The sequence below is a fragment of the Onychostruthus taczanowskii genome, unplaced genomic scaffold, assembly GCF_017590055.1.
Source record: "Onychostruthus taczanowskii isolate IOZ18803 unplaced genomic scaffold, ASM1759005v1 scaffold81, whole genome shotgun sequence".
Lineage (NCBI taxonomy): Eukaryota > Metazoa > Chordata > Aves > Passeriformes > Passeridae > Onychostruthus > Onychostruthus taczanowskii.
This window is the reverse complement of record NW_024506002.1, coordinates 2,920,749-2,946,968: the sequence shown is the minus strand read 5'-3', so window position 1 is coordinate 2,946,968 and position 26,220 is coordinate 2,920,749. Positions and strand designations below refer to the sequence as shown.

The 26,220-nt window shown below is 46.6% G+C and overlaps 1 protein-coding gene across 2 annotated transcripts in view; it reads right to left on the bottom strand.

Moving 5' to 3' along the window:
• Nucleotides 1-19,936: 19,936 nt before the first annotated feature.
• DCX (doublecortin) overlaps nt 19,937-26,220 on the bottom strand; it is a 65,531-nt gene continuing 59,247 nt past the window's right edge. For both annotated transcript variants that reach the window (XM_041424360.1, XM_041424359.1), the window contains exons 5-6: nt 22,766-22,860; nt 19,937-19,993 (exon numbers count right to left, since the gene is read on the bottom strand). In XM_041424360.1, coding sequence (XP_041280294.1) covers nt 19,937-19,993; nt 22,766-22,860 — 152 coding nt within the window. The remainder of the gene's footprint in view (nt 19,994-22,765; nt 22,861-26,220) is intronic.

Sequence of the window (26,220 nt, the reverse complement as noted above, 5' to 3'; positions counted from 1 at the left end):
TTGAATGAACCCTGCAGCCTTTAGCTTCCTTGGTGGATGTGTCCTCTCCTCTGGATGGACTGGTTTCCATCCATGACTGTGCTGCACCTCCTGGTGTCCCCAGTTTCCTCACTGCTCTCCTGCACTGCCTGCAGGCACGCTGAGCAGTGCCCCACCACACTGTCCCCTGCTCCAGACTTGCTGCTTTCCAAACCTGACTCCACCTCAGCAGCAAAACAGAGCCCAGAGCCAGCCTGTTTTGTAAAGAGACACCACAGCACAAGAACAGACCAGGACTTGCTCCTTCACAAGGTCTTCTATACCCCACATCTGTATGGTCAGCACCTTCAGCTCAGAGCCCATCATACCTTCAGAAATTCCTGCCCATCACCTTGCACACACACTCCACTGCCATGTTCTTGTGTCCCACCAGAGATATGATCATTTATTATTCACTTAATTTCATAGGGCAATTTATTAATAAAACATGAGGTGGTTTCCAGCAGAGATTCAACTTAAATCCTACATGTTTATTCTACTCTTTCCAATTTAAGTAGTTTGAACAAAGAAGAGCCCAAGAAATCTGAAAACTAAGCAAGATTCACTGAATATTTTCTGAGTCGTGTATCCAGTCATGCCTGATTTTGCTCAACAACATCATTTTGAACCTGGATCGCTCATCCTTCACATTGTGGAATTTTGATAACAGGTTCCTTTTTACTTTCTCCCAAAGCATAAATGACAGGAGAGGTTGGAGTAAGGGATCAGTCCCAGAGTGATGGCTTGCTAGTAATGAGTTAAAGGAAGACAATCCCTAAAACAGAAGGCACAGAAGGGGCTGTGCTTTGCCCCTGTCTACAGCTGTCACAGAAGCTGAAGTGTACAGAGCAGGCTGCATCCCCCAACTACCTTAACCACAATTAGAAGAAAAAATTCTAAAAAGCCAAGGCAGCATTACCCTACAGGGTTTGATGTGGGGTTTGGGGTTATTTTTCAGGCAGGCTGGTCACGGAGGGAAGGAGGAGCAGGGGAACAGCCCTGCGAGGGAAGGGCCCCAGGATTTATTTCCCTGCAGGACACACCCACGAAATCCACCCTCCCTCCCCACTGTGAGCCCGGGGAGGGGGGACGTGGCCGCGAGGTGGCGGCATCGCCCAGGGATGCGAGGGTGGGAAAGGCAGGGGAGAGCTGGGAAAGACAAGGACGGGGTGGGAAAGGCAAGGGAGCGGTGGCAAAGGCAAGAGATGGGTGGAAAAGGCAAGGTGTGGATGGGGAAGGCAAGGACAGGTTGGGAAAAGCAAGGATGGGATGGGAAAGGCAAGGGAGAGGTGGGAAAGACAAGGGAGAGATGCGAAAGACAAGGGATGGGTGGGAAAGGCAAGGGATAGGTGGGAAAGGCAAGGGAGAAGTGGGACAGGCAAGGGATGGGAAGAGCAGCTAAGGCATGATCGCTGCCTTGCCTTGTCCTGCATATTCTTCCCTTCCCTTCCCTTTTCTAGCCCTTCCTTGCCTTGCCACCCCTCCCTCCCAGGTTCTGCCTGGCCCTGCCGTGCCCTATGGGCCAGCGGGAGCTCCGGAGTGTCCCCGGGGCTCGGGAAGGGTCACCGGGAGCTCCCGGGGCAGGGAAGGGGTGGCAAGGAGCAGGTGGAGTCCCTGCGGTGCTGGGACTGTATGGCACCGACAGGAATGGAGCTGAAATCACTGTAGGGCTGGGACAGAGAATGGCTGGAGTAAAATTGTGAGGCTGGGGTTGGAATGTGCGTTCCAGAGCTGGAGATGAAACCTCAGAGAGCTGCAACCAAAAAAACAATCCTTAAGTGAGAACCAGGAGCAGTTTTACCTGGCCGTGGGGGAAGTGGAGATGTGGAGTTGGGGCTGAAACGGGAGAACTGGCGGTAAAATAAAGCTTGTGGGGCTGGAGCTGAAATCGTTGTCGGGATGGCAGAGCCACTGTTGGGATGTGATAGCGACATTTGGGACGGGGTAGCAGCATTCGGGATGGGATAGGGACTGTAGGGATGCCATGGGGATTGTTGGGATGCGATAGGGAGTGTCGGGTGCCCTAGGGACTGTCGGGATGTGACAGGGCTTGTTGATATGTGACAAGGATTGTTGGGAGCCATAGGCACTGTCGGGATATGACAGGGATTGTTGGGATCGGATAGCGACTGTCGGGATGCCATGGGGACTGTCGAGATGCCATGGGGACTGTCGGGATGCCATGGGGACTGTCGGGATGCCATGGGGACTCCAAGCCCCGCCAGTCCCAGCCGCCCTTTCAACGCGGCCGCAGTGCCGCCAAGCTCTGCCCGCGCAGTCCGGCCCGGCCCCTCAGCCCGGCTGTCCTGAAGCGCAGCTCACACGGCCGCCGCTTTGGGACCCAGGGGAGCCGCGGCCCCACTACCACAGCCCCGGCAGGTGCAGTTGGGGCCTGGGAAGGGCCGGCGGGGGCTCTCCGGTCACGTTCCCGCCGGCAGTGTGCCCGGGGGGACGGCGGCGAGCGGGCGGGACTGCCCCCAGAGCGGCGGCGGCAGCGGGGCCTGAGGGGACTGCAGGGATCGGCGTGAGGAGCGGGGCGGGAACGGGCGGGCTGGGCAGCGGGCTGGGATTGGCTGGGCGGGCCGGTGCGGGGCTATAAATAGCGTGCGCGGCGGAGCGTGGATGGCAGTGTTGTAGTGGACCCGGTGGTGGCTGTGTGAAATTGGAGGCTGGGTTAGGGCCCTCACAGCTGTGCGGGCCGGGGGGTGCCGGTGAGTCGGCACCGGACCGATCCGAACTCGACCCGACCTCTGCAGCTGCTGGGCCGCGGCGTCCCGGGCAGTGTCGGTGCTCGTCCCGGCCCCGTCCGTGCCCGCTATGCCCCGTGAGGGTCGGGCAGCGGCGCCGCTGGAGGCTGGTGCAGAGCCTGTGGGGGGAAGAGTTGTCCCCGAGTGAGGGGTGGGCGGGATGCGGCCCAGTAGAGCTGTAATATTAAAACTATAGGCAATAAAGTTGTTTTATTCCATTATTATGTTGCTTTTATGTTCCACTAATGTTTTGCAGTAGAGTATTTTTATTGTACTTTTTTATTCTCTTACTAGATAAGTAGTATTTGTAGGACTGGGGCCACAGGGCTATGTTTATGTTTAAAGGGCTATGTTTATGTTTAAAGCCTTGGGACTGGAGGCAGAGCCAAACCCACGTGGAGCTGAAATAAATGCCACAGGGAAGGGGATGGAGCTGCCCGGGGGTTTCCAGCCCAGGCAGGGGTGGATTCCCAGGGGGTTCCTGGGGCTCGGAACCAGCCCAAGGGCACATTTTGGGATGGGGAACTGGGGGTTCGGTGCCCCTATTGCTGGCTGGGGGGGGATTGTAGCAAGGTGTGTGTTTGGGATCAGGTCTCATTAGCTGCGCCCATTTGGGATGGGTGTGACAGCTCATGGAGATAGATAGCAAAGAGATGGCTGATTTGTGTCCTTGTTAACAGCCCTGGGCTGCAGTGAGAACCAGGAGCAGCTTTTAGCCAGAGGCAGAGGGGAGCTGAGGAGCTGGAGCTGAGGCAGCACAGCTGGCAAGACATAAACATGGTAGGGCTGGGGGTGAAACCCTGTGGGGCAGGGTAGGACTGAGGGGTTGGAGACAAAATGAAGATCCTGCCAAGAACCTGGAGCAGCTTCACCTGTCAGTAGTGGGGAGATGTAGAGCTGGAGTGGAAACTGAGCTGGCAGTGAAATAAAGCTTGTGGGGCTGGAATCACTGTTGGATAGGGATGGGAGAGCAGCTGTAGTGGTGGTGCTCATTGTGGGGCTGGGCTGGCACTATAGCAAAGATCCTGCTGTGAGTACCTGCAGCAGCTTCACCTGATGGCAGTGGGCAAAAGTGGAACGAGCTGAATGGGCAGAGCTGGCAGTGAAATAAAGCTTGTGGGGCTGGGATAGGGACTAAAGGAGCTGAAATCACCAGTTCTTCCCCAGTTCTCTAGCAGCAAGGGCTCTGTGCAGTGGAGCAGGACGGGTGTTTTTGGGGCACACAGGGCACATCCCCTGCTGCCATTCACCGTCTGTGTGGGCAGGCGTCAATCAAGCTGAAAAACACACATGAAGAGAAAACTCCCTGAGGGGCTCACAGAGACAGGAGTTCCCTTCTCTTTGAATTGCTATTTGTATTCCGAGTGTTGTGTAAACATTAAATATTTAAAACATTGCCTGTAGCACTCTTGTTTCGCGGTGGGATTTGGATAAAACCATTCCTGTCTCAGGGTCACGAGAAATGTGCTCAGGCATAGTGTGTTCCCCTTCTCCATCAGAGATTCCAGGGCCTCCCGGAGCGCTGCCCCTCTCACACAGCCTGAAATCAGAGCCTTGTTTAATGGCAGGAGTTGGACGGGGTTTGGCTCATGTTTGCCCTGTCATTCCTGGTCTGTGGGATGCTGCTGCTGCAGAAACATTGTCCAAACCTCCCCCAGCATTGGAGCAGCTCTGCACTCCCAGACAGAACCCACTGTGCCAAGCTTTAGGGGTTTTTTGCAGTGTCCAGGCCATGCTCACTGCAGTTCACATCTGCTTTGGAACCCAGGATGTTCCACCTTGGACACTTGATCATGCAACGCCATTTTTTTATTTAGTGAAGTTTTGTCTTCTTGCAATATCAGATACCAGCTCTGCTCTCACAGTGCTGGTGATTTCTTGCTCTGGTAACACTTAGCAGCTGTTGTAGTTTCCCAGGTGAAACTCTTTACATAGAGTCTGAAGGTGTGATTATCCCCATCTTGCTGGCACCTGGAGACCAAAGAAATTCCAAGCCCATTTTGGGCACTTGCTGTGTTTTTTCTGTGGTCCCAGGTGATTCCCCAGGTGGCACAGAAACCTGTGGCCACATCAGGAGCTGAAAGTCTCCCGAGTTGTAGCCTACTGCTCTAAATACTCTTTTCCTAGTTCTGGTGCCTGCATTTGCAGTCACAGCTGATCTCTTTTTCTGACCAGAAAAGCAGAGTATGGTGAGTCATTTAAAGATTTAAGGATATTAAGGCTTTTATGTACTTAAATCTGTGTCAAGGGGACAGCAAGGTGTTTTTTAGTTTCTGTTTTAATGGGGTAAGCCTTGTGGGGATGCTGCATTGGCCCATGTGTGCCTGGAGCCTGTTCCAGGGTACTTTGTCACAAAACACAGGAATAAGGGAATTGTCCTTTAAGAGGAGAGCACGGGAGGACACATTTCCCCTTGTCCTCAAGTTCTCCAGCACATAACTGCATTTCCCCCACCCAAAGTATGACCCATTCATTTGCAGAGCTACAAAATACAAAAGCTTGGCCTCATCTCCCTGCACTTGGCTCCTGCTCCCGCTGTGTGTGCACAAGCAGTGCATGGGTGGGCGACCTCATTTGAGAGCTGATTTCATTATAGATCAACTCTGTTCCTCCCCTCATGGATCTCATAGTTATCTTCCTCCCTGATGAGGACTTCTTAATTAAAGCATGGACAATTTGTGACAGAATGGCATTTTCAAAGATTTTCTTTCCTGATTGCACAAATGCATCACTCTCCAGAGGCCAGGCTGGTCATGTTAATTTAAAATGAAGGTTTTATTGCTGCACCCAGCTCTAGGTGCTGTTCACCTTTCTAGGCAGCACTGGAAGAAACACCATTTACAGGCTGATGACAGATTTGGCTGTAGGTTAATCCAGGCTTCTGTCCTGTGCTAATTCTACCTTATGTTGGTATTAGTGCCTTATTTTTCAGCAAAACTGAGGCCATGTCAGAGTAGCACTTTTGTCCCCCTCCTCTCCCCAAGAATAGCAACTGATGTCTCCTGATCCACCAACCCTGACAACCTGAGCAGATTCCAGGAAGGTCTTTCTGCTTCCTCCAGTGTTCTCTTCCATAGGGCACTCACAGGGACCCTGCCCTATCCCCAAAGACACGGAGGCCACGTCAGACAGCGAGGGAGCTGTGCTGCCTCCAGGGCCCCAGCAGTGCTGCCCAGCTCAGCCCCTGCCCTGTCACACTGGGGGTGAACTCAGGTGGCCTGGTTTAACCCCAACCCCACACAGCCACTCACCCACTGCCTTCCCTGGGGATGGGGACAGGGTCGGAAGGGTGAAAGTGAGAGAACTTGTGGGTTGTGATAAAGACAGTTTAATGCATCAGAAAGGAAGAAACTAATCATTATGATGATAATAAAAGAGTATTACAATGTACAAAGCAAGTGATGCACAGTGCAGTTGTCCAGCCCACGGATGGCTTTCCCTCAGTTTATGTGATAAGCATGACTCCAGATGGTCTGGAATATCCTTGGGTCAGTTGGGGTCAGCTGTCCTGACTGTGACCCCTCCCAGCTCCTTCAGTGCCCTGAATCTCCTCACTGGCAGGGCATGAGAAGCTGAAAAGTCTGAGCACAGACACTGCTTAGCCGTGACTGAAAACAAGTGTTATCAGCATTATCCTCACACCAACTCCAAACCACAACAGTTGGTGCTACTGGGAAGAAAATTAACTCTCTCCCAGCCAAAACCAGGCCAGGGAACTCTTAGGTCTCTTATGTTCAGAACATATGAATATTAAATCTTATGAATAAGTTTTTAAGGCAACTCAAGATGCAGGTCAGCCTGATGAGGCTGACAAAGCACTGATACAATTAAAGCAGTGCCACTGGGGTGTTCATCCCACTCAGGGGTTTTCACAGCTCCCTGGAAAATCCCATGGTTATGGTCACTCCCGTCCTTTGGGACACCTCTGCTTTAGAACATGGTCCAGCACTGTCTGGTGTGTTGTCTGGAGCACAGCACAGAGCCAGCCTGGGGTGACAACCTGAAAAAAGCTTTTTAAATCATAAGATTTGATGGTGATTTAAAGATGGTGAAAGGGAGCAGCAGAGAGTGGGGTCAAACTCTGGATTTGATACCCCAGGCTCAAGAAGGACAAAATCTGAACACAGATGTTGAGCATCATTTCCAGTGATCTAAAATCCTCCTCTGTGTTGTCTTCACAAACGAGGAAAAGCAGAAAACAGCAGCCAAGGGATTTTGAACCAGGCCAGAAGTTGCTTCAGTCCAAGCAACTGATACCACATAGGGCTGACACACTTGGACTGAGACTTTTCAGGAGCAAACACTCTTGCTGCTCTGATGTTCCAACGTATTCCAGGATCCCTGACATTCATTTCTGTCTAGATCTAGGGTGATGCAGCAGAAAGGCCGGGCTGTGGAAGCTGAATTTTGCTCTCACTGACACAACAATAAATCTGGAGTGATTCCATATGTGCCAGAGGAATTCCTGCTAAGCAGCATCATTTCCAATGGCTTGCAGTGCTGCTTGGGGTGCCACACTACCAGAATTTAGATTTTCTTTTAACTCTCTCTGGAGTCCCTGGAATAGCTGTAATAGATGCACACAGCATGTTTTAAATCTGGCATTTTCAGAACATTTTGCATGGGCAGGAGTATTTCCTCCAGGATTTTATTGACCTGATCCAACACACAACCCCTGAAAGAGACACCAAGCTTTGTTCTTGGCTTCTTCAGGGACACAAGCAGAGAGTTTTCTAAAGCACTCGTTCTGCTTTTCTGATAACATTTCCTTCAGTTTCAGCCCATGCACATTCACATAAAGGCTGCTCTGAGAGTGGTTTTCTCCTGGTTTTGTGATGGGAACTGCATTTTTTTCCATGTGGCCTTTCCCTACAAACAGAACTGCACTGTCTGTGCTGCTCTGGCCTGTCCAGGCACAAGTGGGTGCCAGCACTTTGCCAAGAGGGGAGATGGGTTGGTAGCCCAAGCTTTATTGTCATTTCTCAGGGCTCACAGGGAAGAAGGCTTTTGTTCTCACTGTCGTTCTGACAGAGAGGCTGGGAAAGGAAAACTTGGAGCTTTTTCAGGTCTGTGTGGGAAGGCAGGACAAACAGTGCAGCTCTCAAATCTCACCAAACTTCCCCAAACACATGTGGGACTGCACGGGCCTTGCCCAGGCCCTGGATGCCAGAGCAGAGTTCAGATGAGAGCCACATTTGCTGCTCTGAATCCGCAGTTTTATCTGCAGTGCTCACACCGGGAAAGAGCTGCCCTTATTTTCCCCTTTTCTCCCAGAGTGGGACCCACACAGAGTTCATCCCTTTAGGCAAAAGGATGGGTCCTGCACATGTTGGGCTGCTTCAGTCAGGCAGATTTGTATCCTAATTAATTCAGGGGCATCAAATTCCCTCCCCAGCCTCTTTTTTTTCCTGCATTTATACAAGTGGGGCAGATTTGGGAAAGCTGAGGTATCAAAACGAATGAGTGTTCTATAATTCACAAGTCACAGTCAACACACACTCGACAAATAAAAGCCTCAGAAAGCTTTTTATCGGCCTAAATATTGAAACCAAATTTTATTTTTTGAAAATGACATTACACACATCTTGCAAATGTACATTTAGATGAGAAAACAATGAGTAACAAATATTGAGAGCAAAGCTATTAAGTGGACAGGTTCTCTGCTGCATGGCATTGCATTACAAGAATACTCAGACCTGGGATGGTTATTACAAGTAGTAAAAACAGTTCACAACACCTCACAAAAATTGAATTTTTTCCTAGTCAAATCTTCTGACAAAAGGAAATTCTGTTTAGGGAGAAGAGCCATAGGGAATAGAGGTGTGGATCTAGGTACACTTTGTGATTTTGTGGCACGGCTTTTTGGGGTTTCTTTAAGTCCATTTCTTACAAAATGCGTCTTTGTGAGTGACCCCATCTTTTCCGAGACTTTGCCTCTTTTCTGTCCTCCACTGCCAACAGAACCACAGCTAATAAACAAGAAGCCCCTTGTACTCAACTCAGAGCTCAGGAGTGTGGAGAAGGAGTTGTCTACAGACCCGCCAGCAACATAATTCCCATATCCCATCCCCACCCCCTCGCTGTGTATCCAGGAAAATCAAAAGTGTGTGCAAACTCCGCAAATCAGGGGCCGTGGGACGAGTCCCAGGGACATCACCACCACCGCTGCCAGGGGTGGAGGCCTCGTGCCTCTCGCCTCAGCTGCAGTGCCCAGCAGCACCTCACCCTCCAGCAGAGCCAAACTTCCAGAGGCTGCACTCGCTCCCCAGCTCGGGCACAGGCACTGGGGACTGATCTCCTCCTGCTGTGTCCTGCAAGGTGGGTGTGATCAGCGTGCCAAGGCAAGGCACTGCGAGAAGTACGTTCCCCGAGAGAACCTGTTGAGAACTGCTTTTCAAACCTGGTCCTTTATCGTTTTATTTATGCCCAAATCTGTACTTGACAACCACGAGAGAGAGAGAGAGACAAAGACAGAGTAAGAGAGAGGGAGAGAGAGAGAATCTTTCCAGGAGGAAAGGAAGAGCTAATTAAGAAAAGAGAGGTACAGGACCATGCATTTACTCTCAAGAGCTTGTTCACGAGCAAGCCAACATTTCTAACACTACAACCACTCATCTACATCTGTTTGCTAAGTAACTGAGTTCTACCTACAACTAGAGAGCAGAAGGGGTCTTTTCATTTTCTTCCCCCTCCCTTTAAAACGTCAATAAAAATGTTTTCTGTACAAGTTGAATGGCACAAAAGGTGGTTAAAATGCTAAGTAACTCACCACAAATGGAGAATGCAAAATTAGTTCAAAACATGCATGGACTGTGTACAGGTAAGCAAGGAATCATTGGCATAAAGCTGCAATATATTACAAGATGATACAGTTGAGATATTTTGGAATAACCTCTGCTTGTTCTGTCCCTTTGAAGAGACCTTACATAAAAATTCAGCATAAAGGGAATTCAAGGTACGTATCCAAGCAGGAAGTTAACTATGGGCAACGTTATTGGTCTGAAGAGAAAATCATTTCCCCTCCCCTTCCACACACTCCCCCAAGGTACAAAAGTCAACATGATCAGCATTGCTGCAGGCTTGCCAAAAAGAAAGGTTAGACAGGTCTGGGGTAGGAGAACAAACGCACCATTTAAATTAATAGCTCTTTGTACAGTGTCATTAATTAAATACCTTACTCTTTAAACAAAAACATCCTGAAGTTTACCAATCCCACCAAAATAACCACGGACCCCTTCCCAGCCCCGTGTCCTCCAAGGTTATGTACACAGAGTTTAAAGTATACCAGCTAAACTTTAAACCCAGCTGCCCCTCCAACCCCCACCCTCTGAACCACAAGAGAAAATACATCGTGGCCTCTCAGTTATATTATATTATATTGCAGCTTTGTCGTTAATGAGGAAATCATACGAACTCAATGCATGGTGTGAGACAGTAATCCACCATCAGGTCCCAGTTCAGCTGCACATCTCCCTCCCTCAGCACTGCTGGGTGGTGGCTCTGCAGCTCTGGGAGCCACAGGGTCCTGAGCAAAGGCAGCTCCTGCTCTCCAAACAAGAGCAGCGTGAGGAGCTCAGGCTGAGCAAAGGCAGCTGCTCACCTCAGCTTGGGACACGATTTGTAACTGAGAAAGCACACAAAGGCTAGTGACAGCAAAGCCATCAGGCTGATCCTCCTTTCCTGTGCTTCCAGACTAGACTGTGTCACAAAATCCAGAGAATTATGGAGGGGAATGTGTCATTTTAGAGAACAGAAGAGATTTGGCTAGACAGGTTTTCTCTTTCCAAAAGACCCTGGGTGTCTTCTAATTGCTAATCACAGCTGTACTAGGACTGCCACGGTGCTCAAGCTGCTTGGATCACCCATCATTTAAATAAGAAGCAAACTAACAACAATTTCACATGTCAGAATTCAGCATGTAATTATAAACTCTCAGGCTTCCTTGTTCTTACATTCAATACTCCTGCTTCACCATATCTAAAAACACCAATTAGCAGTGCAATTAATTCCCTAGACATTCTTCTTTTTAGGCAGATGCATCATTAGACATCACACTAAATCTGGAAAAAGCTCCTCTGTCTTAGAGGGAGAAAAAGGAAAAAAAGCTGTGTATTCTGCGACCCCCCTGTAACTGTATGGTCAGCATGAGAGGGAAACAGAATATCACAGGATTTCACCTGCCACCTGCTAAGGAAAGTGAATTACAAGTCCATCCATACATGCTCTGCAGTGGTTGGAAGCAGATAGAGAAAAGCAGCAATGCTGTAATTTAAAAAACAAAAAAGACAAAATACTCCCCCAACGTAACCCCAAAAATCCAAACAACAACAAAAATAAACCCCACAAAATGTTTCTCAGGGATTCTCTGAAAATAAAATTTGTCGTGTTAAGATCTGGGCCTGGACCCAAGGTTGGGATCCCTTTGGTCCCTTACAGGTCTTTCCCAAGTCTGACCGTGTGCATGGGTTTCCCAGGGCTCAGGGATTCAGAGCCAGGGTTTGGTTCTGGCTCTCCCTGAGCAGGTGCCACCTCCGTGTTCCATCCTGCATGTGCCAGGTGAGTCCCTGCGCTCTGCAACAACCCCCCAGTGCAAACGGGACTCCAGTTTAGCTCCATTTCCTATCTATAACCCTTGCAAAGAGAGATGGAAGAACCAGCTTGGATAAAGTTCAAAAGCAGCCTTGAGTTTAGATGAGTCACCTAAAATGAACCCAACCTTTCTTTTTATTTCAGAGGCATTTGGCAATGCTTTTCTCTAAAAACCAAGCCAACCACAAATCTCTATTCTGCCTGGTACTAACTAGAACTAGAGTAGAAAAATACTGGTAAAAATAGAAATACTACTTCTAGTCCCATAAAACCTGCTGGGCTCAGGGCATGTCTGTTGGTAGACTGAGTGAGAATGAAGTGAGATAAACTCAACACTCTTTAGAAGCAAAAAAATATGGAGGAGGCTCTGATTTGCTGAGGTTCCTTGTTTAATTTTCAATTCTAAAACTTTTAAGGTATTTCAGCAAACTATTTCAGCTTTATCAGTAACTATAATTAAACTGTACAAAATATCTCCCATCTATAACTTGCTATTCAAGGTCCATACAAGAGATCACTTGATAACTGGGGTCAGTGAGGTTTTCTCCGCAAAGGCTGCAGCTGTCGCCCAGGAAACTGAATCTGCACTCAAGTAATCAATCACACAAGAATTATCAACAGTAATCAATCTTTGAAATAGAAGACAAACACTGGACCAAATAGACTCATAAATTAATTACAGAGGAGCTTCTGCCTGGTTAAAGCAGCAGAAAATTAGGGTTCCATTTGCATTATATTGAGTGTCTGAGAATTTATGGAAATAAAAGAGATGCAATCTTTATGCAACAAAAAAAAAATATCTGAGATTGTACAGCAAAAAAGTGTTTGGATGAGTCAGTTATTTTGTGGTTTAGGATTAAATTCACAAGCAACTCAACTGAATTTAGGAAAAAGATCTCATTAGAAAACCAGTGCAAACACAGATGCCCTTGTTCAGCGTGGACCTCCCATTGCTGTGTGGCTGCAGCAGCTCTCACACAGGGGCTGGGCATTTCCTGGGCAAGATCAGCATTACCTCTGTGCCCACACAGCAAACCCAGGAAACCTCCCCAAGGAGTCTGTCCTGCCTTTTCACCCTGGCTGCCACTTTCCCCAGAGTTTGCTGAGCTCTGTGGGAGGGGATGGGAGGCTCAGAGGTGCCCCCATTATTCTCTTACACCCCCCAGAGTGCCAGGTCTGTCCTCCCCAGGCCAGGGTGTGTGATCAGTGATTGCTATTTCTGATCTGCCAGAGGGAAGAGTGTAAATAAACCCAGCCCACAGCTTGGTGCTGTCCTTCAGCACAGGGCTGCACCTTCCCTCTCCCTCTGAGGGATGGCACATGCTGGCAGGAGAGTTAAACAGCACCAGGGAAGGAGCTGCACACCAAGTTCTCCTGCCTGCAGCCAGTTTTGGCTTTATTTCTGCTAAGGGGAGAGGGACAGACACTGCTGTGGACAGACACCACCCCCTGGCCTAGGTACCTGCAGGGACATGACTCTCAACAGCAGCCAGGAGCTGCTGCTGCTCTTCTGTCCAAACCAAGCCACAGATCCTCAGCTAGCCCCAGCCTCCTTCTTTCTTTGTCCCTGGAATTTCTTGCCTTTTATCTTTCACTATTCCCACACATCAGTGGCACTGACACATCCTCCAGTGCTGTGTCTCATGCTCTCCCTGCCACTGGACTTTCTCTGAAGCTCCAGCTCATTTCATGACTCAGTACCTATGTCCTAACAAACATCCCCACCATTCCTCTAAGGAACAGGCTTTCCACTTCATGCCCTGTGTTTTCCATCATGGCATCTTTCTCTGATGATGCCAACTTTCTCTTTTTCAGCTGACAGATTAATTACTGCCAAGATTTGTTAATTCCCTTTAGGCATCCTCCTTTTTCCTCAGTTTGAGAGACAAACTCTCAGACCTAGGGAACCTCCAAACTGGCTCGAGAGCCCTGAGTTCAGGGAGATAAAGAGCAAGAGTCACAAGAGGTGAGTTCAGCACTAAGCAAGGACACTGCTCTCTCCCATGTAGGCATCTGGCCACAAACACTTTCTAAACAAGAAGGTTTTCAACACCTGGCCCACTGCTTTCTTGGTAGAAAGCTGAAATAATTAGACTTGTTCACTGTTTGTAAATACAGTTTGTAAATACAGGTCCATATTTTGACTACTAGCACGAATTGCCCCTGATATGGGCTCATACATCTAACAGAAAGAGGGGCAGTGGGGGCTGTATTCAGGCAGGAGAGAAGTGGGCTGCTGGATGAGGATACCTCCTTCCTCCCCGGGATGTTGCTGGCTCCCCCATGGTTACAATGGGGAACTAAAAATGAGGTGTCTCTCTTTCCTCATGACTGAAATACTTAAGCATTTTTACAGCAGAGTTTTGAGAGAGCCACAGTTCTGTGAGAGACTTGCCAGTTTGCTTCTGTAACGTGTTTAGACTTTGCTGAGCAATAAATACATTTTAAAATCAAGCTCTTTGTATCAGCTTATCTCAAAGCACCCTACAGGTAGAGCAAAATATTGGGACCAGCCCTCTGTGCCCTGGGACACCATGGCACAAGGAGAAGTGATGTGTCCAGAGTTGTGCCACACCCCAAGAGCTCTGAAACCCCACTGCTGAATCCACTAGGTTTGATTCTCATTTGCTCAGAAGCTCATCTGTTAGCCAAAAATAGGTGTTGATGTGTTTAACCTTCTCTAAGCAGTGTCCTGAGGGATGGACAGTGGTCTGTGACCCCAGAACTCCACATTTTCCTCTGCAGGTGTAGTACTCACACCAGGCCCTGCAGTTGGGAGCCTGTCAGAGCAGCTGTGCAATGGCATTGCTGGAAAAAGCCTTTCCATCCACCTGCTTGTATTCCCTGAAAATCTCCCCTCTCCCTGTTAAAACGTGGGTTTGTCAGCTTGGCCTCAGACCTTCAGTCATCACTGACTAGAACTGCTCCAGAGGAAACAAAACAAAGCAAAGAGGGGTTCATACATTGCTGCTCCCAGCCTTTCACCTGCAGGCACCAGGAGAAACCAGCTCTTGAGCCAGGAGCAGAGGAGGAGGATGAAGAACATCTGAACAGCAGAATCAACCACCACTGCAGCAGCACCCAGCCCTGTTCACTCTGCTCCCTGGAGCAGTCTTGCGTCCTGCGAGACACAAGACTCAGCTTTAACAATTCCTTCCTGAGATACTGTGGAGAGGCTCAGATTCATGCAGATGGGTCAGAGGCATCAGCCAGAAGAATTCTGTGGTTCTGGAAACAGCAATTTTCAAGAGATGGGCTAAATACCTCGAGAATTAAAGTGTGGCCTGTCTCCTTTGGTCAAGGCCATTGAACCCTAGGCCTTGCTGGCCACATGCACAGTCCTGCTTCTGAAGCCTAAGGGATGTTAGAAGGCACTTAAAGTCTTCACCTTCCTGTTCTCATCACACCAGGGTGGGGTTCCAGCTGGATCCCTTCCAGGTGTCTTGTGTAAAGCACTCGTCCTGTTGCATGGCCTGACTCTTTAGATACACAGAATAAGATCCTCATCTCGTGCCACCCATTTGCTTCTACAAAGAACCTCACCAGTCCCAAATACTGTCCCAGCCTGCTTCCATCAGCAACCAGAAAACTGACCTGGAGCCTAAGTCACCACGTGGAAAAAAAGCTGTTTTGTTCCATTGTGGTCATGATCAGCACCTGGTGTGTGGCAAACACACCTCTACAGAGCTTTTCTCTGGTTATGGATTGTCTTAGCTTGAGGAGACACTTTCTAGGCTAATTTTATATCTACTTGGCTGGTTTTTACCCCTTTCTCTAAAAATGATTCTGCCTCTACTACAGTGAAGGAGAACTCTTGGTCGCTTTGCATGGCTGTGGGGCACCACGAAGGTCAGTGACAAAATCACTCTGATGCTCTCAGCACACTGGGAAAGGCTCAGGATGCAAAATCCAGGCTGGACCCCTGCAGAGAAGATGTCACTTCCAGGGGTGGCTGTCCCTGGAACAGTGTCTGGGTAGGGATTCAGCCTGGAATCCCAGAGCACTCCCACAGGGAAGTGCTGGAAGCAGCAGGAAGAGAAGCACTGACCTCAAAGGCGTGAAAAGGCAAAAGACAGGGCATCCTAGGGAATGTTATCCATATGGATAAGGAGAAACCAACACTTTAATGCCCTTGCTTCCCATTGGAAATGCCTGGGTGTGACACTGCTTTGCTGTTTGCCACAATTTTTGGTTCTGCCTCCTTTTTTCCCCTTCAGAAGTACTGAACAAGCAAATGGGAGAGAAATAGCAGCTTGACAAAGTGTGTGGATGCCTACACGTGAGTTAGCTGAGGGTGAGAGAGATGTGGAAGTTGTTTTCTAAGCAGGATTCTTCTACTGTCTATGGAAATAACACAATTAGGGTTTCTAGCTCCTGAGAAGACAATAAATAATGTGCAGATATTGGAAACACAGACAGCTGCTTTCAACTCTCACCATAAAGTAAAATCCCATTATCAAACTTTTTCCGAATCACTTCCAGATATTTAGCTGGTGGAACTGAACTAGCTGCAAATCATATAGCAGGTAAGGCTTTAAACCAGAAACTTCAGGATTATAAATGCTTTACAAGTGATAAAAATCCCAAGGCTGAAGGTTTTGCTGCATTGCTCTCATTTTCTACAGTCAAGACCATCACCTGAGTGTAAAAATGCTAAACCCTTTTGTCTGTACTATTCCTTCCTAATGACTGTGTCTGAAACAGGGATCTTAATATGCAAATTTGCTAAATTATTCTGAATAAAGACAGATTTCAAAGAAACAAAGCCCTGCTACTTTAAGAGTTTCTCCAATTTGTTTTTAAATAATGTATTGTTTTAAAACAATATCGTCTCAGTGATTCAATTAGTCTCTGAAAGCACTAAAGGCAGCCTCATGAGGCAAATTAGACAGGGTTTTTATGGCAGAATTAATATGGCAAATTCTCATATCATGTGGAGCTTTATGTGCTTGTAAATGTAAAAAAAAAAAAATATGAAAGGTGAACTCTGGAGTATATAGTGGTATTACTATCATCTGCTCCAGGATCTCACAGGGTCTGGAATTGCCATAGTAAATTGGAAGTAATTACTAATTCACAGCAGTTCAGGAAAGCTTTCTGACCAAACCCAAGATTAATCTCGTGAAAAGTCAACAGGAGTAAAGCACGTGCTGAAATTTTAACTTTTAGGTTTTTTCCTGAATCACGGCTATTCTTCTGTTTAAGTACCTAAGGTCTGATGACTGTGCACGGTTTCTCTTTGTATTCAAATCTAGATGAGGGATCCTACAAAGCCAAAGATAACTAGTTCTGAATGTGTATAACATTCCACATGCATTTCTGTACAAGAACTCATGCAATATTGGCATTAATACAGACTTCACTCTATGCTACAGCTGAAATGCTCACTGACTTCTACTGCCCAGGCATTTCTACCTAGAAAATTGCTTCTTAAAACTTGGGAGTCTGACCTCATACCCTGTTTTCTTTGTGGCTTCTGCTGGTTTGAATGGCTATTTTTCCCACTGAATAATTAATTTTAATTCTTTTAGGCCTTTTCAAGGTCCCCCTAATTCCCTGAAGGAATTGCTGGGCTCAGCCCCACCACAGGATGATCCTCATGCAAACACAGCTGCATTCCCAAGGGAGAGCTGGCAGGATCAGGTCTCAGATGTGTCACCAGGTGCAGCTCAGGAGGAAGAGCTCAGTGATCCTCCACCAGGAGAAGCATCTCCAAATAACCAAACAGAGCTTTGGGCAGGAAGGAAAGGAGCCCCTTCTCAACAAGCATCCAAACAAAGCATCATTCCTCCCTTGGGATCCTGCTTTCTTTACACAAACTGGGTGAGAGCATCTCCCAGATTCCTTTCCTCCCAGCAGCAGCTCCAGCAGCTCAGGCTGCAGAGATCAGCCCAGATTTGGGTTTCCTGGTGGATCTGTGGTGAGTGTCCTGCACTGAGCAGCACGAGAGCCTGGGTGGGACTGCATGGCTGGTCTCCTGGTTCATCTGAGGAAAGGTGGCAGGACAGGCTCACCCTGACTGTGACAGGAATGGCTCTGGCACAGTGTGACAGCACCCTGGACTGCAGTTCCAGCCCATCCATGGCAACTGCTCAGGGTCCCTGGAGAGGCAGAGACTCAGGGAGGGACTCTGAGATTTCCACCAGCAGAACAGAGGAGGGGGTAAAAGCATGTCAAGTTATCTGTCCCACTAAAGCTTTCCCTAAGACAAAAGCTCTGATGAATAATATTGTTATTAGCATAACCAAGGCCTTTGACATCCTTATGCTTAAAGAAGTCCTTTTTGCTCATGACCAGTGTCTACAGTAACACTCACAGGATTAAACAGCCAAAAATTAGCACCCATAACCAAATCTGCACGCAGAATATTTCAGCACCTTCTGTTAGAGGATCTGAAAGCACTTGACAAATGTTAACAAACATCTGGCCTCACAACCCCCAGTGAGGTAGAACAGAGCTGTCCCTGCAGGGACAGACAGACAGATTGAGGCACAGGGTTACTCAGAGACCTGCTCCCATTCAGACACAAAATTCAGCAATGCCAAGGGCTTAGAGGTGTGCTGACTGCTGCGCCCAAGCTTTGTCCACAGCACCATCCTTCCCCCCACAAACCCTCAAGGAGCCCTTAGCCTGTGAACTAACCCCAGGATTCTATTTACAATATTTAAAATGACCATTTAGCAGTTGTGCAGTCAGAGAGTTATTCAATTAAATGAAGCTATCAGTGAGAACAAATGGTTCCTTGTGCAAAACTCTGGATGGAAATGATCATGCACTAAGACTACTGGGTGCAAATTTGGTGCATGATAACTCTGACCCCTTGACAATTCCCAATCCTGGCCTCTCTCTGATAAAACTCTTTAAAAAGTTGCATTATAAGTATGATCACATGAGCCTTGAAAGATGCAGCCTGCACAGATTGTTTCATCCCAGCAATGCAAGCAAACAAAACGTGGAGTGGCTTTGGGAACAACCCAGCATTCATGGAGCATCGAACATCACAAGGATAAAATCCATCCTAATCACAAGGGGTTGCAAGGCAACAGGGAGTAGTGTCTATGTTGGGGGGGAAAAAAAGCAAAAAAAGCAAATAGAGCAACAAAGAAAGGCTTGATTGCACAGATTTCATTTAGGTAACGTTCTGCAAGAATCAGTTTCATCAAAGCTTGTTCCATGAGGGAGGGAGGCAATGGCAGCTGGCCTAGGACGAAGCTTTGGCGCAGTAAAAACCACCAGCCCTGCGTGAGGAGATGAACTTTGCGTTCTGGAGGAGGCATTACTGATTAATAAAAGCAAAAGCTTTCTCTAAATACAGCGAGTTTGTTTTTCTCAGATAGAAGAGTTTCTTAAAATACAGGTTTTTAGAACACCACAAAACTTCATTTGTTATATAAGTAGAGAATCTGGCCATAGTTAGGAATACTGAAGTGTAAAAAACCAAATACGTAGTCTTAAACATTACAAAAACTATCAAAACATTCAATATTTTGAATTGACCATTTTCCCCCCCCCCACCATGTGTCTGTTTTGGCAGTGATGACAAGATTTCTAAACTGAGTTGCTGTTATTATTGTTCTGCAGTTGTGGTTGGTTTTTTTGTACTTTTTTTTTTTTCTGAACGTGTTTTTTAAACAAAAGAAAATTACCAGCTTTTATAAAAAAGAAGGAGCTTGAATCCTTACTCCCAAAACACAGATACAAGGTTTTCCTTTATAAAAAGTGTATTGATTTTTTTGCTATAAAAAGTGACCTATAGGGTGTCAAACCTGAAAACAAATTCTCACAGTGTTTTCAGTGTTGGCTGTTCTCAAGGCATTACTGTTACAAACAGAGATAGAGAGATACCATAGGGGAGGTATAAACATTTGTTACCAGCTAGCAGCACTGCATGTGGAAGGTGTTCTACTCCAGATAACTCAGCTGATTTATGGTTTTTTGCTTAATTATTTAAAAAAAAAATCCCAAACAATATTTGAATTATTTGAATTATTGTACTAACCTTACTTAGCATCTGACACAATCATTCCTAATCTCATCCAAGCTTCTGCTGGCATATTAAGCATCAGACTAGAAATTCCCTTCCTTCCTCCACAATAAAACCAAGACTCTTTAGAGTGGAGGTGCCAAAATTGGGGCTGTGAATAATTAGCAGGTGAGCTGGCAGAGGCTGGCAGTTTGCACAGGTGGAGAACATAGAACATCATCTGCCCTGCTCCAGCCTGCAGACTGCTCAGCAAGGGGTCCATTTGCACACCTCCAGGGGAACTACTTTACTAACACTAGGAAAACCACATGGATGCAGCAGCAGAAAAACAACAGAAGAAAATGGGAAATGCACAGAATCATTGGCACGGAGGCCCCAAATTTCTCACAGTGCCCATTTTGCACCCCTGTAACTTAGAAGAATGGTATCCCTCTATCTCTATAGACTGGCAGGTGTTGGTTTGTGGCACAGAGAGGAGAAATCACAGAACAAAAATGACATTTAACCGTGTGTCCTTTGACTTGAAAGCACCAGTCAGGATCTGCTTGTTGGGCAGAGGTACTTTGCTGTATCCCAAACACAACGTGGACATCTCGCTCTACATGGAGTCTCCCAGGGAATCCGAGTCATCCAAAGACAGGGGCAGGTACAAGTCCTGTAGGGAGAAAGGAGAAAATGTTAACACTCACCATCAGCTCCCACCCTTGGCCATGCAAAGGGAAGCAGCTGAGTGATTCTGGGCAGCTCAGAGGCTAAAATTCCCATTCCAGAGAGTGGAATGTGCTGGTGACTGGGCTGGGCTCACCAGAATCCAGAGAGCTCCAGGCTAAAATCAAGGCAGGCTCCTTGCACAGAGGAGCAAGTGCATCTCTGTTCCTGATGACTGGTCAGAGATAAATTTCAGAAGTGTTCTTTTATTGTTCGGGATCAATGTGGCCTTTCCAGTAAGTGCATCTCTGTTCCTGATGACTGGTTAGGGATAAGTTTCAGAACTGTTTTTTTATTGTTCTGGATCAATGTGGCCATTCCAGCACATGCACGAAAGAGCAGCATCGTGCCTTAAACACATCTCTTTAAACCTAAGTCCAAAATAAAGAGTCTTACCTTGGTTTGACAGCTGCCCTCAGGACAAATCTCCAGGAAAATCACGTTCCATGGTTTATTCTTTATTTTAAGTAACTTCTAATCAATTGGAAAGGTTAATAAAATAATCCCAAGTTTATTACTTGGATCAAATGCTCAATGTAAAGCTTTTCCAGTGTCCCTTTCTGGGGTAACCATTTTATTGCATTTTTTTAAAGTCCAGAGTGGGACAAGGTACAGGAACCAGCTCAAGAGCTAAAGCTCTCCTGGGACCTTTTTGAACTCTGACCCACACACAGGTAATAACTGAGCAAAATGAAGAAAAACCCTAATATTCAGGAAGGAAATCCACAGAGATCTTGATATAAGAAGAGGTAAAATAGGACTTTGTGGTGAACTCAACCTAAGCATTTATCACTTGAGCTTTAAGGGGAAAAAAGAAAAGTGATTTCGTCATAAGCAGGAAATTGCTCCTGGGAGAAAAGACAATGATGCATGAATATTCTGGTAACCTAAAATGCTGCATTTGTGTTTGCTGATTGGCTTAACTTAGTGGAGAAAATCATAGCTGGGTTGGCTTTGCCCTCAGCAGTCACCATCTATTACAAATGGTCTCAGGGCTGCACTGGAAAGGTCATCAGTCAGCCAGCTGCAAACATACATAAAACACTAAAAAGGTGAGTTTTTCTTGTCTTGACCAAAAAACAAATCCTCACCTCCAAAGTTCTCAATGAGATGGAAAGTTAGAAAGTATTTAGTGTGCCTGATGCTGAAGCAAAGGATGCAGTTTGCAGCATTACTTCTGCTCAACTGATGAACTCAGACCATGGCCAGATTCTGTCCTCAATTATAAACGAATAATAAATCTGGACACACTGTGTTAAATTTGGTGTGCTTTCTCAAACTTAGACTGAGCAGCTGAGAACAGAGTGAGGTTCTGAGGAAAACACAGTTTTCATTTGGACTCAGCTATGCCTTTGTTAAACAGAATTAGTTCAACCCCTGCAGTCTGCCCCACAGTGGGCTCCATACGGCTGCTGACTGAAAAACCTCAGCACCACCAGAAGTTTTTAATTACTCTTCAAAATCTTTGAGTCAATGCTTTCAAAGTCGGGCTGAGACGTGCATTCTGTTTACTAAAGAGAAACCCCTCTGACTTCCTCTCACACCTACATTTATGTCCAAGCTCCAATTCCCATATCAAGTGAAAACTGTTGGAAGCAGCACTGTGGCTATTCCAGAAATGCAAAGGCCCACGGAAATGAAAGTCAGAACTCAGCACAGAGTGGCCCTGAATAACAGGAACTGAAAAAGCTGTGACAGCTGCTCTACCTTTTAAATAAATCAATACATGAATTATCCATGAGCCAGCACAGGTTTCCTGATCCCTGCCAGGATGCTGTGCTACCTGTTGTTGGCCTGTTCCACAACATGATTACCACACCAGCTGTAAGAATCACCTGTAAAACAGAGCATGGCCTTAAATAATTTAAAAAACTTAAATTCTTGAGGAGCATCATTAAAGTGATGCCTGAGAGCTCCAGTAACATTCGTGTTGCTTCTGCTCTTTAATGGGCCTGATTTGCCAACACTTGAAGCTTTTCAGGCCAGGAGGGTTGACATGAAACCACATCCATCAATGATTTTTTCAAATAGTGACACAAGCTCGTGGTTAAGTTGTCTCCTCTGATCCGTCTGGATGGGCTCCAGCACACATTATCAACTCCAGAGGAGGAGTCAGGCCAGTGCTTTGCTCAGCACCTTGCCCTAAAGGACAACTTTTACAGGTAAAGGCCAAACTCTGTTGTATTTGTGGGGACCCTCGTGGCAGGGAGGAATGATGAACCTGACTCCATGTTCTCAGAAGGCTAATTTATAATTTTATGATGCTATATACTATTAAAGAATACTGTACTATACTACACTAAACTAAAGAATACACAAAGGATACTTACAGAAGGCTAAAAAGATAACAATAAAAACTCGTGACTCTTTCCAGAGTCTCGACACAGCTTGGCCCCCACTGGCCATTGAGTCAAAACAGCTCACAGCAGAAACCAATGAAACAATCACCTGTGGGTAAACAATCTCCAAACACATTCCAAAGGAGTAAAACACAGGAGAAGCGAATGAAATAAAATTGTTTTCCTTTTTCTCAGAGGCTTCTCAGCTTCCCAGGAGAAAAATCCTGGCCGAAGGGATTTTTCAGAAAATATAAATGTGACAAAACTCCCGTTTGAACACCAGGAGCTGTTGTTAATTCTTCCAGAGGATATGGCCATGACACCCAGTCCTGAGGGGCAGAGGCAGAAGGAGGTGTAGTAAGGTATAAGAAACGTAATACCTTGTGCTTGCGGAGGCTCCCGGGGCTGGTGGGCGTGGAGATCGGGGACTGCTTGGATTTGGGTGTGGACAGCTGGCTGCTGGAGGTCCCGTTGGCTGGCAGAAAACAAGACACAAGCTGGAAATCGGGCAAGCAAGGGGAAGGTTTTTCTCCTTTGGGGAGATGGAAGGTCTCCAAACATTCAACGCCGTGGTTTATTCATGTTAGGCAGGAGGAAGAAAACCAAGTGAACAGCATAGCTATAAACATAACTCAAGGATTTCAGCTGCAAAATACAGTGAGATACAAAATAAACGCAGGGAGCAATATTTCACACAACAAGTACTCACCAAGACAATCCAAGGCACATATCATCAGAGAAACAGACAATTTCTGTGTTCTCAAACTGTTTAAGGGCATGACTGCAAACCAGAGGCTGAAGAGATCCTGAATCCTACCCAAGCAATGTTAGATGTCAATTATAGAAATGAAAAATTAGGCAAACAGCAGCCTGGAATGCCCTGGCTGTACTTTGCTGTGTGTGGGATTAAGTGACCAAAGAGCCTGATTGGAATTATGCTTTCAATTGTGACAGCTGGATCTACAAATCAGTTATTTAAAATCCATCAAGTACTTGAGTGTCTGGAGGAGTCTGAAGTGTATAAAGTATCATAGAGTAAAATAAGTGAATGATGTATTTTTAAGAGCCAAACCAGCACAGCTCTTGCTTTAATGCCTCAGAAAGCCTCACTGCTCTTCTCTGTTACCTCCTTGTGAGGAACGGGGGTAGCTCAGGTTTGCAGCAAAGGCAGAGGTCAAGCAGTGTGAAAAGAAACTTTCTCAAAGCCCCAGGACAAAGGAGGAGCTGCCAGCACCTTAAAGCAACAAATTCACGGTGGTGTGGCTCCCCTGCCTTCACATCCATCATTTCCATGCACTTCCTCCTCTGTTGGAAGAGGAGGTGTTTCATCACACACAGCTTTTTTTCCTATTGCAAATGCACCTAACTGAGGAAATGGGTATTTTTAAAAGGTGGTAGAAATAATGATTTATAGATAATTGGGGAAGAGAGTGACACTTCACCTCCTTATCTTACTCAAACCATGCTTTATTGATAGGGGAAAAAACCTGTTCTGGAAAGGCAGGAGCTGTTTCCTGCTGGCCCCTGCACTGAGCTGTGCCACTCTACAAAATGAGCTGCACTGCAGGCTGGTGGGGAAAAAAGTAGAGTTCTCTAACTGTATGCCAAATAATGAAGGCAATTCAGTGAAAAAGAACTTGGATGTCTTTTATGTTTTATTTCACTGAGTGAATTTGTGTTTCCTATTAAAGAAAATGTGGGGAACAAGAGGACTGATATAATCTCCATTAGCTAGAATCCATTTCCAATTTCCAAAATGCCTCTTTCTTTATCTCCAATTGTCACTGATCCTTCCTAAGCTGAAGAATGTCACCTAACAACTCTGCAAGAAACCCCAATTTCCTTTCCACAAACAAGACTGGAACAACAGCAGAGCCAGCGTGCAGCAAAATGGATGTGATTGCTGCAGGGCAGGACAGAAATTCCCTAATACAATGAGAGTTTTAAGTGCTACAGCAGGCATGTAAATATTTTATGAGCATCAACAAAAAACCAGATGTGACATCCAAATCAGAAATGGAATGAGATGGATGGATATTGTTACAAAGACAGCAGAATTTTGCAGCAGGAGCAACAATGGAGAAGCCCAGTTCAATTTTCTCTGCCTGCTAATGAAGAATAGTGCTCATAAGCAAACTTGCCTGCATTTCCTTAGAACTGAAATGCAAGAAAATAACAGGAGGCAAAGAGCAGGTCCCAGCATAACACTGCTGCTCCACTAAAATCTGCTGATGATTTAGGGTAGCTCAGGATCTCACCTACACTCAGCTATCAGGAACTGTTCTTTAGAACCAGCTTTCCTTTCAATTCTTTGGGGTTTTCCCACCAAAGAATTTTATTCTTTGTGCTTTATGGCTTATTCATGGCATTGTATTTGCTCTGCAACATCAATTTACCTTAAAGTGTATGTGTAATATCCTTTAATTGCAGAAGCATGTGCACCTTTTTCCACAGGATCCTCACCTCCCCTGTGCATGAGGCAGTTTGTACCCAGGAGAGAAATCAGGCTTGTCCAGCACATGAGAGGGGGGATAGAGAATATTCCTGTCATGTTTGAGATGAGAGTTCCAGGGAAACTGAATTCTCTGTCTGCTTCCCCCACAGATATTTTAGAATCCCAGAATGGTTTGGGTTGGAAGGGCTCTTAAAGCTCATCCCATCCCACCCCCTGCTGTGGACAGGGACACCTTCCACCATCCCAGGCTGCTCCAAGCCCCAGTGTCCAGCCTGGCCTTGGGCACTGCCAGGGATCCAGGGGCAACCACAGCTTCTTGGGCACCCTGTGCCAGGGCCTCAGCACCCCCACAGCAAAGAATTTCATGTTAATATCTAAACCTGCTCTCCTTTAGCTTAAGTCCATTCCCCTTTGTCCTGTCACTCTATGCCCTTGTCAAAAGTCCCTCTTCAGCCTTTTTTGAGGCCCTTTTTTAGGCAGTTTTTTCACATGGAATTGTTCCCTGATTGTTGTTTAGGTTTGCTGGGATGACTGGGGCTCTGGATCCAGAGTTAATTGTCCAATTCCAGCTCCAGCCCATGCAGTCCCATCCTTCTTGTTTTTCTCTCTTCAGCCCAGATTGTTTGTGCTCTTGGGCTGAGATTTGGATCATTTGTCCTTGGTCCCCAGCTAGAGCAGGAATTGTTTTGTCTCCCTGCTCTGTGCACAGAGCTCACCATCCCATAATATGAAGCCCAGACCCACACACCAAAGCAGCACAAAATCTGAAAAATAGAAAAGCTAAAAGCTGAGGCACCAGGGCATTCCCCAGACATCTGCTGCCCTTGGACACACTCATCCATAATGACCCCTGGGAGCAGCCCTGCAGCCAGGACAGACGGACACTCTGGGTCTGTTTGCTAATTGCTGCTGCCTGGTGAATGCTCTTTTGTCCCTCTGTCCATTAGTGAACTGAGACATTAAGGTCCTGCAGCAGCCTCAGAGACTTGCTTGTATTCTCCCCGAGCCAAATCAAGGCAAAGACGTTTTCAAATTTCAGTTCAGGTACTTTAGTTCAGCGACTCCATCCTGGTTGAAAAATCATAAGCTCTCCTCTCACAGCACATGTCCTTATACAGCTGAACCCTAGCTTGGTATGGCAGTTAGTGAAAGATAAATTCAAGTTTTTATAGCAAAGAAAGAATGGCAAATGGCATCATTATTTTCTCTCCTGTATTTCTCCCCTGAGATTTAGCTCTGGCTTTTGCTTAGCCTGACTCCTTATTGGAGCAGTCTGTTAAAGAAATTTTGCCAAACTTCATGCTGACCCCACTCCATTTAAATCTCATGGATCAGAGCAGAAGCACAGAGGCTCCTCTCCTCATGCCCAGCTTTCCTCTG